Source organism: Telopea speciosissima, chromosome 1 (assembly GCF_018873765.1).
Source record: "Telopea speciosissima isolate NSW1024214 ecotype Mountain lineage chromosome 1, Tspe_v1, whole genome shotgun sequence".
In the NCBI taxonomy this organism is placed as follows: Eukaryota; Viridiplantae; Streptophyta; class Magnoliopsida; order Proteales; family Proteaceae; genus Telopea; species Telopea speciosissima.
In genome coordinates, this window is record NC_057916.1 from 16,573,621 (window position 1) to 16,589,302 (window position 15,682).

Consider the following 15,682-nt stretch of genomic DNA (forward strand, 5'->3'; position numbering starts at 1 on the left):
ATTCTTATATAATGATAATATATTAATATGAAATGTAAATATAGGAACTAAAAATAAAAATAAATGGTAAATGGTAAAGAACATGTGAATTTACGAACTATAAATCTATCAACTTTATGGATAATTCATCTGGGAAATTCCAATTCTGGTGAATCAATGGAATCGTGTACAATTCTCTATCTAACCTCCAAATGCAAATGTTCAAAGCTATTCCAATTTCTAACATCCTTTACATTTGTTTGGTTGAATTTTAATCATGGGCATGGGATTGGCGCCCCACCCACTTCCATGCGGATAAAGATCCTCTCCAATTCTTTAATCCGGCAATGCTACCTTCACTGCACGACACGTGGCACAACCAAATCTAATGGCAAATAGTCCTCTGAACCATTTCAAACTCTACCAACCCGTTTTACTTCCTGATCCGAGAAACCCGATTAGGATTGTAATTCCAAAAACACAGGTTAAAAAAAAATCGCAAAAAGAAAGAAACGAAGCTCTCTCGGTTCATCTTCTTCCTTTCTTCCCACCATTGGAATGCTGCAGAGATTACACCAGATCTACTTTCCTTCTTATTTATCTGCAACAATGGCGTTTCTTTTGGTGCTTGTCTTTACTCTCATCTCTGCAACATCGTCTCACTCCCCTGTCTGCGTTTTTCTGGGCCTCTTGGTTTTTCTGAAGACCCCTAATCAGTTACAATCAAAGAAGCCTACAATCTAGGATCCACCATTGACAGTCCCTCTAGTTGAGGGCTTTTTAAAATTCAGCATCATCGATTTGTTTCTTGAATTCATGCTGGTGGGAGAAACCTGAAATTTGGGCGTTGCATCCACTTCATCTCTCAGCTAAAAGAGCCTAAAAAAACCCCAACCAGCTCAGCCCAAAACAGAAAAGAAAAATCAAAAGCTTTCTCTAGGAGTGCTGCAGTATCCGAAAAGCCTATACTATACCTTGTAGAATTGTTTTGTGTACTTCAAGCATGGAAGATAAACCAAAAATCAGAGCTTATATTTTTCAAATCTCAAAGAAAAATAACAGACGGTGGGTGTTCTTCCCTTCTCTTTGGTTTCTGGGGATTAATGGATTAAAAAAAAATCCAGAAATCCAATCATGTCCTCTTCAAGCGTGAGATTTAGTTTAGGCATCAAGACAAAGAAAAGCACGTTCACTGTGTCTCTTCAATTTAAAAACAGAACTACAAGATAGAGATTGACCTAGATCGAATTGTTTAAGCTCAAATACTAGCGAAGCACAGAGAGGATCAAAGGTAGTTAGAGAGAATGAAAGAGATTAAAGGAGGTAGGTAGATGTAGGTGTTAGAAAGCATTTAAAAGCATTGCAAGTGTTTCCTTCTTTCTGCAGCTCCAATGGTGGGAAGAAAGAAAGAAGATGAATCGAGAGAGGGAGAGAGGGAAAGAGGGAATCTCTCTGCGATTAGGTTTACCATCCTAATCGGGTTTCTCGGATCAAGTAAGTAAAATGGGTTGGTGGAGCATGAAATGGTTCAAAGGATTATCAGCCATTAGATTTGTTTGTGTCACGTGTCGCATAGTAAAGATAGCATTGCCAGATTAAAGAATTGGAGATGATCTTTTTCCCTTCCATGCAGGCGGCTAGACAAATGGGCGCACAGGAATGAGAGGGTGAGGGGGTTTTTTACAGGGGTTGGGGGAGAGATAAACATAGGCTGGGCAGCCCGGCATCGTGCCCACAGCCCAGCCTTATTATTTGTGAATTTTCAGTCACCTGGAACAACTGTTATAGGATCATTTAATTGAAAGCTCAATCTCAGGCTGGATCTAAAAGATCTCCAGGCTTGGTCCTACAAATTGAAATGAATTGGACCTATGATCAGTAACAGTGTGTACAGAAAAGAAAAAGAAATTGTGCATTAATTTGTTGGAAGAGAACCAATTTCAAGTGAAAGCAGCTCCAACCATGAAACAGAAGAAAGATGTCCGAGTGCCACAACCACAAAATATAGTAGAGCGCCACCCTTGTTTTTCAGTGGGGCACTGTTTTGAATGAGAGGCAGGCCTGTACGCCTTTGTGGCTTTTTAAACCCGAACAGTATGGTACCTGTCAGCTCTATGAAATGACTTTGGCCAAGATTGCTTGGGACAAAGTTTCAGATAAAGCATAGAATAGTATACAACAAAGTCAAGCCGGATCCCCCAGGTTTCCTTTTACACTGAAAAGGGGACGGAAAAAATATGAATGTCACTTCGAGGCTATAGCAAACAATTTTCTGTTACTGTTCATCAAATAGCATAAATTGAAAAACTGTTCCATGATGCATCACTGCAGCAGTAAGGTATAAATATAAACTACAAAAGTATCCTCCAAATGAACTTGAGAACATGATCATTCCAACTGTTACATAAATTGCTTTCTCGGGAGAGGACTCGGTAACAAAATTCAATGAAATTGGTTCTATACAACTACTCTCAACCAGGGCCATGAAAAAATGGAAGTCCCAACCTCAATCTAACATGTTGTGCCTTCATTCTGCTAATCCAGAGGCTGCATTTTCCACGTCAATTTCTCCCATTCCCGTATCTTCTTCTTCTTCACTGTCTTCATCACCACTAACCTCCTCATTCTGAGAGCTCAGTTTCGCCATGTGCTCAGCAAGTAGTTTATCTTCCCGCTCGCTCACCTAAAGAAATGCACAAAATCAGTTCCCCCCATAGTAGAATCAAATGTAGTTAGTGAGGCTTCTAAATTTCTTAAAAACAATGTCCTTTTCAATGGAACCATGCAGCAAAATCAGTGTTTTCAGAGTTGCAAAGAAAGCAGAATAAATAAATGGAAAGTTGGAAGTTTGACACTCACAGCTCTTGCTGCCTCCTTTACTACAAGTTTTCCCTTTTCACTCTCTATCGCTTCAGTGCAGGCCCTGATTGCATTGTTAAGAACAGATATCCCTTGCTCCTACACGACAAGATTATGATATATACAGTGAAAATGGATTGTTGACAACTTTCTCTGAAAGTGAACTAAAAATTAGGAGGTTGCAGAGTAATACTCAAAGCGTCGGAGCAAGAATATAACGTGAACCAAACCATGTTATTTGATAAGTTGATAAATATCCCCAGAGTAACGATCATCCAATATTGAAAAAGAGCTAGCTATTTTATGTTTTTCGAGGCCAAGACTATGTTACATATGAAATTGTGAGACAGAGTAATTGAAACCCTCCTAAAACAATAAACTATTATTTTGGATAACCAATTTGATTTTATGCAAGGAAGATCAATTATGGAAGCTATTTATTTGCTTAGGAGACTAATGAAAAGACTTAGAAAATGTAAGAAGGATCTCTATGTGGTCTTTACTGATTTAGGAAAATATTATGATTCCCTAGAGAGTTAATCTGTTAAGTATTAGAAGAAAAAAAAAAAGTTATTCGAGAGAATGTGTGGACATTGTTAAAAGGGAAAAATATCTCTACTTGGTGGTGTTTCCTACGCCCTCTCACAGGGCCCGTCAGATGACGCCTCTGCCCCTGAGGTAGATACCCAGGTGTACTCACCCATTGGCCCATACGCTTGTGTAGAGACCATGCGACCAAGTAGAGATCTCTTGCCCTTGTTAAAAATAAGTATAATGGTGTTGTGACTAGTGTAAAATCTGTGGGGGGCAAGGTAGTGAATTCCCAATCACAATTGGATTACATCAAGGAACAACTCTAGACCTGTATTTGTATGCAATAATCTTAGATGAGCTGACTAGAGACATTCAAGATCAATCCCTTGGTATATGTTTTTTGCTAATGATATGATATTGTTTAAGTGAATGAAACAAAAACAGAGATGAATGCAAAGTTGGAATTATGGATATCAACATTGGAATAAAAAGGCTTTAAGATAAGTAGAAAAAAAACATAATAGGGTTCCATTATAACTAGAGGGTCTACAATAGGGTTTCCCAAAAGTTTCAAGACCTACTAATTTGGCATTTGGACCTCAAAACCAGCACTTGAAACCTACAGGCGAAACTTGCCAGGCTTCAGTCAAAACTTCACAGTTGGGTTTACAATCATAGTATAAAGAAAGAGAAGAAGAATAAGGGAAGATGGAAGAGGAGTCATACCTGAGATAAGGAAGAAGATGGAAGAAAATAATGGAGAAGAGAGAATCGATGATCAACCAACCTGGTCACTGACTCAACCCCACAACCACGAAGATAACTCAAATCCAGATTTCACTCAATAATCTCTGCCTAACTGTTGGATTTACAGTCATGGTATAAAGAAAAAAAAGACTCCTCAAACTCCATAACTAAAACAACTCAAACAAAGAGCTACTTTCCTACGTATCAAATTGCCTTATAAAATAAAATGAAATGCAATTACCAGAGTAACCCTAAGAACCAAATAAACTCCCTACCAACCCTTATTAGACCAAAAGCCTGGTTTGGGTCTGGTCAGTATCACTGTCTTGGTCTGGGCTTCCAGATCGGGTCATGTCGGTCCAGCCACGATAATGCTACCGTATCAACGACTCACCGCTTGAAGAGGAACTAAAATGCAGTGGAAATTAAAGCTCTTAATCAGGGTCCATCTAGACTACACGATCATGAACATAACTTGTTGTGGAGGGAGAAACATATTGTCTCTTGGAGGCCAAGAGCCACCAACTTCCTAGCAGACGGCATTAGCTAGAGGTGGGCTGGATAGAAAATTGATGTACATAGAGCCACATCCAATTGTATGATGTGAGTCCCATTTTGGACAAATAGATATAGGTGGGTTTTCTGTTAATGTCTGGTTCCATATCCTTTTGTAAAGTTTTTCCTTGGTCAGTGGCTGATGCAGAGCATCCACCTGATCCAGCAGCCGGCCCTCAAAAAGGCCTGATCAGTACTTCTCCAAGAAGTACTCTAGAAAAGGAGGCCAGCCCAAGTCCACGACCAGACCCACTGCCTGGCCTGGCCTGGCCTGGTTCAGATCCAGCCCTTCCCAGCCAAGTCGTGGACTCCTGGAGCAGTCAAAATTCTGGCCAGCAGATTCCATCTTCTCTCATATTCCAAGGCAGCATAGTACCTTCCCTTATTAGTTTTCAGTATCTTGATTGTAGTTTTCAACGTCTTGGGAACAGTTTTCAATGTCTTGGGATCAGATTTCCATGTCTAGGAATTGTTATCTATGTTTGGAGAATTCTAAAAGGGTTTTGGAATTCTACGAGTTTTTTTAATGTTATTTTGTTGTACTCAAGACTTCCACCTCTACATAATGCAAATCCTGGCTGCTCTCAAAGGCACCCATCAAATTTTACAAAATCCAGAACTTTGTGAAAATCCTCTTTGAGAACTTACTTGTGAGAATCAAGTGTGCCTAGGTGGGACTCCTATGGCTGGGCAACTAGTGGGACTATAAGCTGCCTCCTATTAATGTAGCTCTAAATAGGAGATGGATCCTATTAGAGACCAAGCAACAGGATCTAAATAAGGCTGCTGGTTTGGCTAAGCAGTTTGGGGCAAATTCAGGGTTTAGGCTAGGGTTATGGATGAATGTGATACATGGTAATGATCAGCAGGTCTAGGGGATTATTTTGATATAAAAAAAATAGGATTTGATTAGGTTTTATAATTCTGCAGATTTAGGGTTAGGGTTTTGGGTTTTAGAAATTAGGAAAACTACTAAAACTAGGGTTTTGAGTGGGATTTAAGGGCTGGGGCTGAGGTCGAGTTTTCTAATTAGGGAGGGGGATGTTCGACTGTAATATGAAGGTTTTCTGATGGCTGAATAGGGTTTTACAGAATTTAGGGTGTTTAGGTTTATGGGGGATGTGGGGGTTTTAGGGTTTGAGTGATGGGAAGGGGCAGCAGCTTGGATAGAGTATAGGGGGTGTTGAGGAGGAGCTGTGGTCAAAGAATGAGAGGATTTTGATAAGGGAACAGGTCTGGACAGAATTAAGACTAACTAGAGTTTATGGGAATTCAAATTAAAAATAAAGGGATCGAATGGGGAAGGAGAAGGAATAAAAAAAGCAGAATTAAACTTCAAACTCACCACAGGAATCCACCGGCAGTAGCTTGACAATTGAAGGAACCTCCCGATCGTCTCAATGCAAGGAGTCGCAGGAATCCACCCACCCTATCCACCTTGAAATCCACAAGGATGCACTCACAAAAGAGCAGGAACAGCAGCAGCAGCAATCGGCCAGCAGTAACAGTCTTTTTTTAATTCAAATTCAATGTGGGAGAGCCCTCCACGATTTAATATATTTATAATATGGCTTTATGCCAAGTCCTAGTACAAATTAAAGTCTTCTCCTTCAAAAATCGTGGAAGGGAGAGTTTTATTCTAACTTAGCTAATTTAAAACAGTAAATTGACTAAGATACCCCTACTAACTTAAAATAGAAGAATCCAACTTAAAACAACTAATTTAAAAGAAGATTCTATACTAGCCAATAGGATATAAGGACTTATTAACCAATAGGAACACTTCACTTAAATTAGACCAATTGAACCAATTGGGTGCAACCAATTCTAAACCGGTTCAATCTAAAAACAGGAAAATAAACCAAGTATGGAAAATAATAATCCTAATCTATGGCTCCCTATTCAAGCCCTAAGTTCAGGGCTTCTTCTTCTTCTTCTTCCTTCTTGGAGCTGCATCACCTATCTATCTTCATCTTCAATTATCATCATCATCACCATCGCAGGCATTTTATTTTAGATCCTGATAAAATTCTCTAACCGAATTGGTCCTGGCGTGATAGCCTTCTTTAGGCTACACCAGTGGCCCAATAACTTATGTTACTTTATTCCCCAAAAAATAAGCTCTAAAACAGAAAACAGTTGGACAGCTTTTAATTACTGTCAGGCTTCTCACTGACCTTGTCCAGAGTTTGAGTGGTAAGAACGTAGAGGGGAGGAGCAACCAGTTTAATCTTCACCGGGCAATCATTATTGCCAGCAGCTTCAGCCTTCCGCATAGCCTCCTGCAAGGTAAAAGATTATAGACAAGAAATTGGAACATTCAAATGCCAAAAAACACATCAAGGGGAGAATGTTTCAGCTAATAATCCCATGCAGTTAGTAACAAATAAAAGCCAAAATCAAAACCTTGATGTGAAGAACCCCATCAAACTGAAAACACTTCATTTCAATATCTGCACGAATCTTCAATGGTTGGGGGGTCATCCGCCTCCTAATATTTTTTATCAAAGCATCCTTTACCTCTTCTGACATAGCAGGCACTACCTTAGTGACCTGTAATATTAGCAAGCCGCAAAAGGCCCTCAGCATCAATACACAGATAGTAAAACAAGTATGAATGCTAACGAACATTACCTCCTGACCATCAGGCCCAACTTCTTTAATTTCACGGGTGAGGGAAGTCAACACCGAATCAGGATCAGTCACAATTAACTTGAATGCCTGTTCAAACAATAACATTAGGATTGAAATCCAGATAATACGAAAATAATCTTAATAACAGTGGTCTCGAGTATTACCTCAAAAGCGTGTCCATATTTGCGGTACAGAGGCCAACCAACATGGATATACAGATCCTGAAACAATTAAATCATGCTTAGAAAGTCCATAACAAGGAGATTAAAACCAACAGTTTCATCAGCATTTATGCAACTTCCTTCAGCTATCTTATGGTACAACTAAAGGGTAATAATAGATATTGAAATGTCTAGCCTGGAAACTACAAATAAGTTGTCGATCAATCAATTACACGAGGGGAAATGTATTTATCCTTACAGCACAAATAAGAATGGAACACAAAGCCCGACAAATGGTTTGGCCCACGAGGATAATTCCCACATACGGCCTCTTTTTTCCCTTTTTTTTTTGTGGGGGTGGGGGATCAACTAACAAGAAGTTTTCACTGATGAAGTGAAACCCAGGTAAAGATTATTCAAACAAACATACACCATTAAGTCATATGAAGCAGCTCAAGGGCTCAAGACAGAAGCATCAGAAAGAATAACAAAGAAATGGATAGAACAATGGAAAAAAGTAGCGCTGTTTTCATGGACCATCAGATCACAAGGCTGAACTGCCATTAAAACTAGGGAATATTACCAGATTAACCATTTTTGGGTTTCAGTTTACCACGTTACCCACCCGAATCTTCATTTTAACCAATTTACCAAAGACAAACATGGGTATTACAGTACTGCTAAAAGCATTACTGCATCCACGAATTGGATAATTTTGTCCCCAACAATCGAGACACTAACTGGCCTCTGTTTGTTGACAGTGGGAGGGAAATTCATCCTATGCGTGAGTGTCTTCAGGTATGGCAGCGGCAAGACATTCGGTTATGGGAACTTTTTTCCAGCTGTTTGCATTCAGTGTGCTAATGTGGTTGCCATACTTGTGACAAATACCAAAGAGAGCCAGATTGTCTTCCTCTGAGCAATGGAAGGAAATTCAACTTAAGAACATGCATGGAAAGTGATGGAGAGAATGGCAGAACCCTAAGTTATAGTAATTTGGACGGGAATGGGGTAGGATTCAGATCTGGAACGACGAGTCCTTCCAACAACAGCCTTGACCAGAACTACTCTATCATTTCCAACAGCTCAAAATTGGAAAACCGTCACATAGAAGAGCCAAGCCCACGAAAGAGGTCCTAGCTCCAGGCTCAACTGCTCAAACATGGTGTCGTGGTGCGAATGAAGCAGTGAAGGACTTGGCGATAGTTAGAGATTTCTGAATTTTATGATGATCAATCCACGGTGATGACAAAGGTTATACTGCCAAGTGCCAACCCATTGGATAAGCTGGGTTAGAGCCTTTGGGAGGGAGAGAGTAAGTAGAGCAGACAGATAGATGTGGGGCAACTCACTCCTATTCAAAGGTCTATCACCACACTACACATTGCCTCAAAAAACCACTCCTAAATTCACCTTGATAGTGACACCCTTAATAGATTAAATGTTTCATTGGTAAGACACTTGAACAACATGTTCATCAGTATGTTAGAAGCAAAAACAGCACTTTTTATATAAAAGCACTTCGACACCTGAATTTGTTAACATAAAATGCTCCACCATTGAGAATCCAAGAGAATTCTGCCAGCATTAGCAGCAAATCATTTGGATTACCCACTCCATAATATTAGAACCAACATGTCAATCTCTTAATTTATCATCAAATATGCATCACTTTTCCTCCATAAACCTGAAAAGAAACCGGAAGGAAGTCACCGACTAAATTTCCATAATCACCCCTTCACTTCCTCTGTTTTTCCACCACATCTTTCCAAGGACCTCATCCCCAATCTCCTCCTTCGCATAAGGCAATTAAGTGAAAGTTAATACTTCCCATTCACTATATCTTCTTGGCATTGGAACCGGAATTATAATATAACCTGTTCTTCCTTTTTCGCTTCTTTTTTTTTTTTGGTGGGCAGGAATGAGTCATAAAAGCAGTTCGAAACAATTCTAATGTCTTCTTCTCAACCGACTACAATGTTTCACTACATACCACAGCCTGGCAGGCGCTGAATTTGTTAATAGCAGCTTCATCTCATAGAAGAGCTATTGAGCCTATGTCAAAGTCTGTACAGTAGTAAACTTTTTGTCGAGTTCAGGCACTTGTATAAATAATTTATAATATTCTCATGAGAGTAAACCAAGCAAGTGTATGCACAAGAGAGAGAGAGAAGGGGGGGGGGGGAGATCATACTACTTACAATAAGTTAACAATAGAATGCACTGATTCTACTAAACATAAAGGAGAAATAGCAAGTAGTATAATCCCTGTGTTTTCTTTTCCAGCAACAGAAATATACATAAACAACTGATGCAGACATCTGAGAATGAAGCAGCGAGATGGTGCAATTAGTGTGAGTTACTGGGAGTCTCAAACATTCCTGATGTTTCCAGAATGATCCCCTAAAAGGGGACAAGAAGAAGCTGACAGGGAAATTCAGTGGGACTTCAAACAAATTAGGAAGAATAATTTTGTTTCTATGTGAAGAATCTATAATCAAATGGAAAATGGAATAATCTCAGGTCCATCAACTAATAAATTGAGAATGTTCAATGGAGCTCTCAAATATTTGAGTCCATTCCAGTGTTAAAGATCAACTTAATTAAAATCATGCTGGGTGGAGTTGGTACTATTGAATAAGAGGTTGCAGAAGAACATGCTTCTACCTTGGCTGCGAGACTGGAAAGGAGTTCATCATCTATTCCCAATTCCCCAGGCACTCCAGAAAGATCATCACAATGTTGGAATGCTATTGTTGAAAGAACTCTAGGTAATTTAGCTAATTGGAAGTTAATGAAACCTATCTGTTCTACAAAGGACTCAATAACCAAACTCAGGTCAGGTACGAGTGTGACCATCCACATAACCATATGAGTCTTAGGCCCATGATATAATCCAACAATGTATTAGGGAAGCTCGTAGGGGTAACAGAAGAGTAAAAGGGTCAGTACCATAGCAGGGGGTAGATGAATTCAGAGAAAAATAAATAAGATTGAACCATGCATTACTAAAAAGTGAAAGGGAATTTGTAGAGGGTAGCAACCATGAGGAAGATAAGGAAATGAAGAAATACAACAAAGCACATATTATTAAGAAGTGCAGTTTGAGATAGCACTGAAGAGGAAAACTCATGGAAACTGAGCAAATGATGCGTGAACCAAAAGAAATGGAAATTAAACAGACACAGAACCATGTAGCTTGGGAAGGTAAAGTTCTCCCCATTGGGCAACAAGAAGCTGGCCACCATGGCTGGCCCCCTTGGTGTGGTGCCATCACCACTCAGGGCTCCTGCCTCTGTCCCTCTCTCCCCGCCTCCTCCCAGCCCCCCCCCAACCTCCCACCCTGTTACCCCCGCTGCTACCCCCTCTCCAGGATGGTATACCCTGGTCCGCCCTTTTCAGCCCGGCCCCTGTGCCTTCCCGTGAAGGTCTTCCCATTCACTTTGTCCCTCCCTCCTTCATTGGAAACTCTAAGATCGCTCTTTGCCCAAATAGCCTTTTGAATCATGAGGCAAGTCTTTGTTCTAACTCCTTAGTCGGACATTTCATCTCAACATTGTTTAACACTCTCTCTAAGCAATGGAGACTTCAAGGGCAACTAGATACGTACTTATTAGATAATGGTTTTTCATTTTAAATTTGCTGAAGAATGTGATAAGTTGCGTGCCCTAGAGGGAGGTCCTTGGCAGACTGGCCGGAATCTTCCCGAGACTTTGGGATCATCATCTCCAACTCCGCAAAGTCGACCTTACCTCTATCCCAGTGTGGATCTCCCTGTCGGGGCTCCCTCTTCACTTCTGGTGCTTCGACGATCTGAGTATATTGGATCGGTTTTGGGCACCCCTCTGTACTCAAATGCAAGAACCAAACAGAGAGACAGATTAGCCTATGCGAGAATCTGCATTGACATTTCAACATAAATAGTGCCTCCTTCCATTACAGTATCCGACAATGAAGGATTCTTGCTCGAGCAAGAGGTGATCTATGACTAGAACCCTCCTCACTGCGTAATCTGTAAAGTCTTCGGACAGAACTCCATCTGTTGCTACCCCAAAACCCCAGCTCTCGATGATTGTTTCCCTTCAATTTGCACCTGACAAAGAACTCCATATCCCTGTCACCTTCTCCTTTGTCCCTCGTGTTCATCCCTACACAATCTACCCTTCGCCTCCCACCCCTCTTCCCACGGTTGGTCCAAATCCCTCTCCTGTTCGTGGCCAGCATAGGAGCCGTCGTCATCGCCCAACTCGCCAAAGAGGTCAACCTGCCTCTATTTCCCCTAGCGGACACGATGCAATGCAATCCTCCCCATCAATGATCCATGCTTCAACAAGGACCGTTGGTAGCAACAACTTCTCCTCTCTACATTATGCCGATATCTCTGGTCCCAAAGTAGCGACAAATCCCATCACATGTGGCAACCATCCTCCTGGCTCCTCGAGCATTCGCTTTCGTCTGGATGCCTCTGCTCTTGGCTCCTCTAATGTTGGTAACCCATCGCCGCAACCCACCTATGTTGCAACCTTGTCTGTTTCAGGTCATGATGCGCAATCTTCAACTCTTCTTCCTCGTTTGCCTCTTCTAGGCTCTTCTACTAGGATGGGGGCCCACAACCAACTTGCATTTATCTTTTGCCACTCATGTGAGTCCATTGACGACTCATTCCGGTGCAACAACCCATCTGGACCGTCAAACCAGTGGGCTTCCACATCGCTCTAGCGTAAACAAACCCCTTACACATGGTCCATCAATCTCCAATCTAGGGCTGGGCCTGCAATCTACGCTCACCCATCCTCCGCCGGCATTGTTGACCCTCCCCCCACGTGTCTACCGCCGATGCGACATGCTCTTTGTTGTGACAACTTGTTCTGATCAGATGAGCCATCCTGCATTAATTTTGGATTGCTCATTTCCTGCCTGCTAACTGAAGATGGGCATATTTGTCATGTTATGATTTGGTTTTTTGCTTGTTTGGCCTCCTACCGATGCGCCGCCGCCTTAAAATTTGTCTATGTGATTCCTTGGGGTTCTTCCCCTTCCCTCGTTCAAGCCTAGCTTCCCCCTATGTAAAGGTAGAGAGTCTTGTAATTTGCTTGTTGATTGTTTGTTCTCCGGCCCCACCCCCTTTCTCTTCCTTTGATAATGAATTTTTTATTCATCCCCAAAAAATAAAGTTCTCCCCATTCTACAAGTGGCTCCCAGTCATAGAGAGAACTAAAGTTCTTGAATCCCACATACATTGACCAGCAAGAAAGTAGGATGAATTAAACAAGTGAGACATAAATAGTACGGAAAGTGCAAACATAATTATACAAATCTCATCAAGATTTTGTCGGTTCTCAATAAGTGCAGGTGATAGGACTAAGAATCCAACCAGTGGACTGAAAAAACATCAATTATAAAACTTGTAAACAAGAATACATTGATGTGATAATGGACCAACACCTGACAATTTAGAGGTCATGAGTTCAACTCTACTTGGGGCCTACCTATCAAAAAAATATATTGATATGATAATAGCTGCAAAGTAACAAACTCGAGAAACAAATTAAAAAACCATAAAAAAATTGTTAACAATAATAAGATGAATTCCAAAAACACAAAATAGCAATAAAAAATAAAATCTAAGTGTTTATTGCTAACAGACAATAAACACTCAAACAGAAGCAAGAAATAAAGTAGCAGCAACAAGACAATAACGTATATCCTCTCTGGCCATAGTCCATGTCCAAGTCACTTCTTCAAACAATTTTTATATGTCTATAAAAAATTTAAAGTCCACTGCCTTATCCTCATCCAAAAAAACAATTAAAAAAAAATGTCACAGAGAAGGGAAGGGCAAGAGAAACACGAGACCCGACTTCCACTCAAACTCCTTTAAAGAACTAGTTTAGTTGACAGCCTAGCAACTTATTTAAAAACCACTCATTTAAGTGCCTTAAACATGCTAATAAGAAACAAGAACAAAAAGAGGTCTATCAAGTAATTAATTGCTATTGAGGCTTTGCAGATTCATTTTCTTCAGTTGAATGTCCCCCCAGTGAGTACAAGCTGACAAACCTCTTCTGTAAAGAGGGATTTATGGCTTAATGTCTTTTGTTGACCTTTCAATCTTGCTGTTTGCTATCAATAACATATATAAGAATTGTCTTGCAAACAGTGATTTGATCCTCCAGAAGATGCCTAAGATTGTGGTGAACAAAAATGAGAAACTCCTAAGGATTCCAATTAGGAAGGGACGAGTGAGAAAAATAAGTATAATCTCCTTGGCAGGGAAGATGTAAACCTTAAATTTGGAGGTTATGGCCCAGTAGACCATATGTCAAGAATGAAACCTAGCTTGGGAAATGGTCATGGTGGTTTGAAAAATGAAAATGAATAAATATACCTTTTGGCGGAGGACTATGGAACAAAAGCACAGAGATTGCAACCTAGGATGTGATCTGAGGAGAGTTATTCAGTCTTATTGATCCTGAGCTCCAAAAGGTACCATGAAAAGCCAAGACAGTCAAATAGCAAGAACCAAACTGGCAGCCGGGCAGAGGACAAAATTTGAATGTGAAAAGATGACTGGACAAGAAGGGGTGTCCACGTAAATGAAGGTCCAGAGATGTAAACAAATTTTTCCAATAAATCACTTCTTAAAAAGAATAGAAGAGCATAAGAATGGAATTTGAAGTTCAAGAGGAATTCACTTGGATGGAAAGTGAGGGAATCCTTCATATACTGGTAGAGAAAGAATACCAATAAATGCAAAGAAGGGGCATCTTGTACTCAGATGGCGAAGGGCTTGCACTAAGATTTCTGGATGAATGGAGTGGGGAATTAGTATATCTGACACATAATTTAAATGTGACAATTTGTCCTCTAAAAAAGAAAAGAGTATTCTTTTAGAGGGACGGGAGAGGATAGAAGGGCATGGACAGAGAGAAGCTCAGATATCTTCTCTTTGACTCCTTCTGTTATTGCTCTCGTATCTCAGGGTCATCTGATTTAAAATATATATATATATATATATTATGGGGCAATCCAATTTCCTCCTGAGTCAAGAATACGTTATCTGATTTTATGAAGAACAAGCCTTTCACTGATTTGAACACAGTGACATTGCTAGGGATGCTTGAGCTTTTTCCACTGGCTTGTTTGGTTTGCAATAGAAACTAATATTCAAGACCCTAAACACAGACAACGGATATACAGATGTAGGATGCGCTATTAACCATTCAAATCGAAGTAAGCTAAATCAAAACAAAAAATATATATCTTACATACAAACACGATAAACTTTGGCAAAACAGTACTGAAATTTTTGGGGCAATCCAGTTTCCCCTTGAGTAAAGGAAAATGTATGTTCTGTGATTTTATGAAAAACAAGCGGCCCTTCACTGATTTGTAGACAGTGACATGGCTAGGGATGTTTGGGCTTTTTCTACTGGCTTGTTTGGTTTGCAATAGAAGCTAATATTCAAGCTTGGCAATCTAACCCCAACATACAGATGCAGGATCCGCCATTAACCATTCAAATCGAAGTAAGCTAAATCAAAATAAAAAATATATCTTACATAGAAAAACGATCAACTTTGGCAAAACAATAATGAAATTTTTGTTCTTTGTACCTCTAAATCAAGTTGCATGGTCTCAGCGACATGGCGCATGATGGAATGGACGAGCTTACTCTTGTTATACCTCTCCTCGCAAGCCTGGATATCTTCCTCCGAAACCCTTCTCTTGCTAAGATCAATATAACCTTTCTCCTTATCCACCCTAAGAACCATAACGGGCTCTATTCGTCCCACCTTAATCAGACTGCTCACACTCCGAATCCGACGACGAGAAAGCTCAGAGAAAAGGATCATGCCCTCGATGTTGTTGTACTCCAGAAGCGATACATAAGCACCCATATCAGCAATGTTCTTCACTTGAATCATCACTGCCATGTCGACTTCAGGATATTTTGCTTCGTACATACGACACTCTAAATTTGGTGCATTGGTCGCCATACTTGCAGATGTAGTAAAAAAGGCTTCTAGGGTTCAGACACGATAGATCTCTGGGGATGGAAAGAAAGAAGAAGATTTAGCTCAAGAGGGATGGGAAATGCAAGTAAGAAACGACACCCGTTCTCTCGTAAGTTGAGAGTAGAGTAAGAAGCTAAGAGCTTTTACTTGTCCTCTCAATCTGTCGATCTCTGAGCGAGAAGAAGACAGTTTGGC

General features: G+C 40.4%; 1 protein-coding gene and 1 long non-coding RNA gene across 2 annotated transcripts; both read right to left on the bottom strand.

Moving 5' to 3' along the window:
- Positions 1 to 2,474: 2,474 nt before the first annotated feature.
- Positions 2,475 to 15,585, bottom strand: LOC122644424 (eukaryotic translation initiation factor 2 subunit alpha homolog). The gene is made up of 7 exons (XM_043837925.1): positions 15,086 to 15,585; positions 7,473 to 7,529; positions 7,309 to 7,395; positions 7,081 to 7,227; positions 6,852 to 6,956; positions 2,839 to 2,937; positions 2,475 to 2,662 (listed from the first exon to the last, which is right to left on the bottom strand). Exons 1-7 carry the CDS (start codon positions 15,467 to 15,469, stop codon positions 2,507 to 2,509), a joined length of 1,035 nt encoding a protein of 344 aa, XP_043693860.1. The 5' UTR covers positions 15,470 to 15,585; the 3' UTR covers positions 2,475 to 2,506.
- On the bottom strand, positions 5,210 to 6,677 carry LOC122644440. Its single transcript, XR_006330373.1, has 2 exons — positions 6,634 to 6,677; positions 5,210 to 5,391 (listed from the first exon to the last, which is right to left on the bottom strand). It is a non-coding gene; the product is annotated as an uncharacterized LOC122644440 (long non-coding RNA).
- Positions 15,586 to 15,682: the final 97 nt, after the last annotated feature.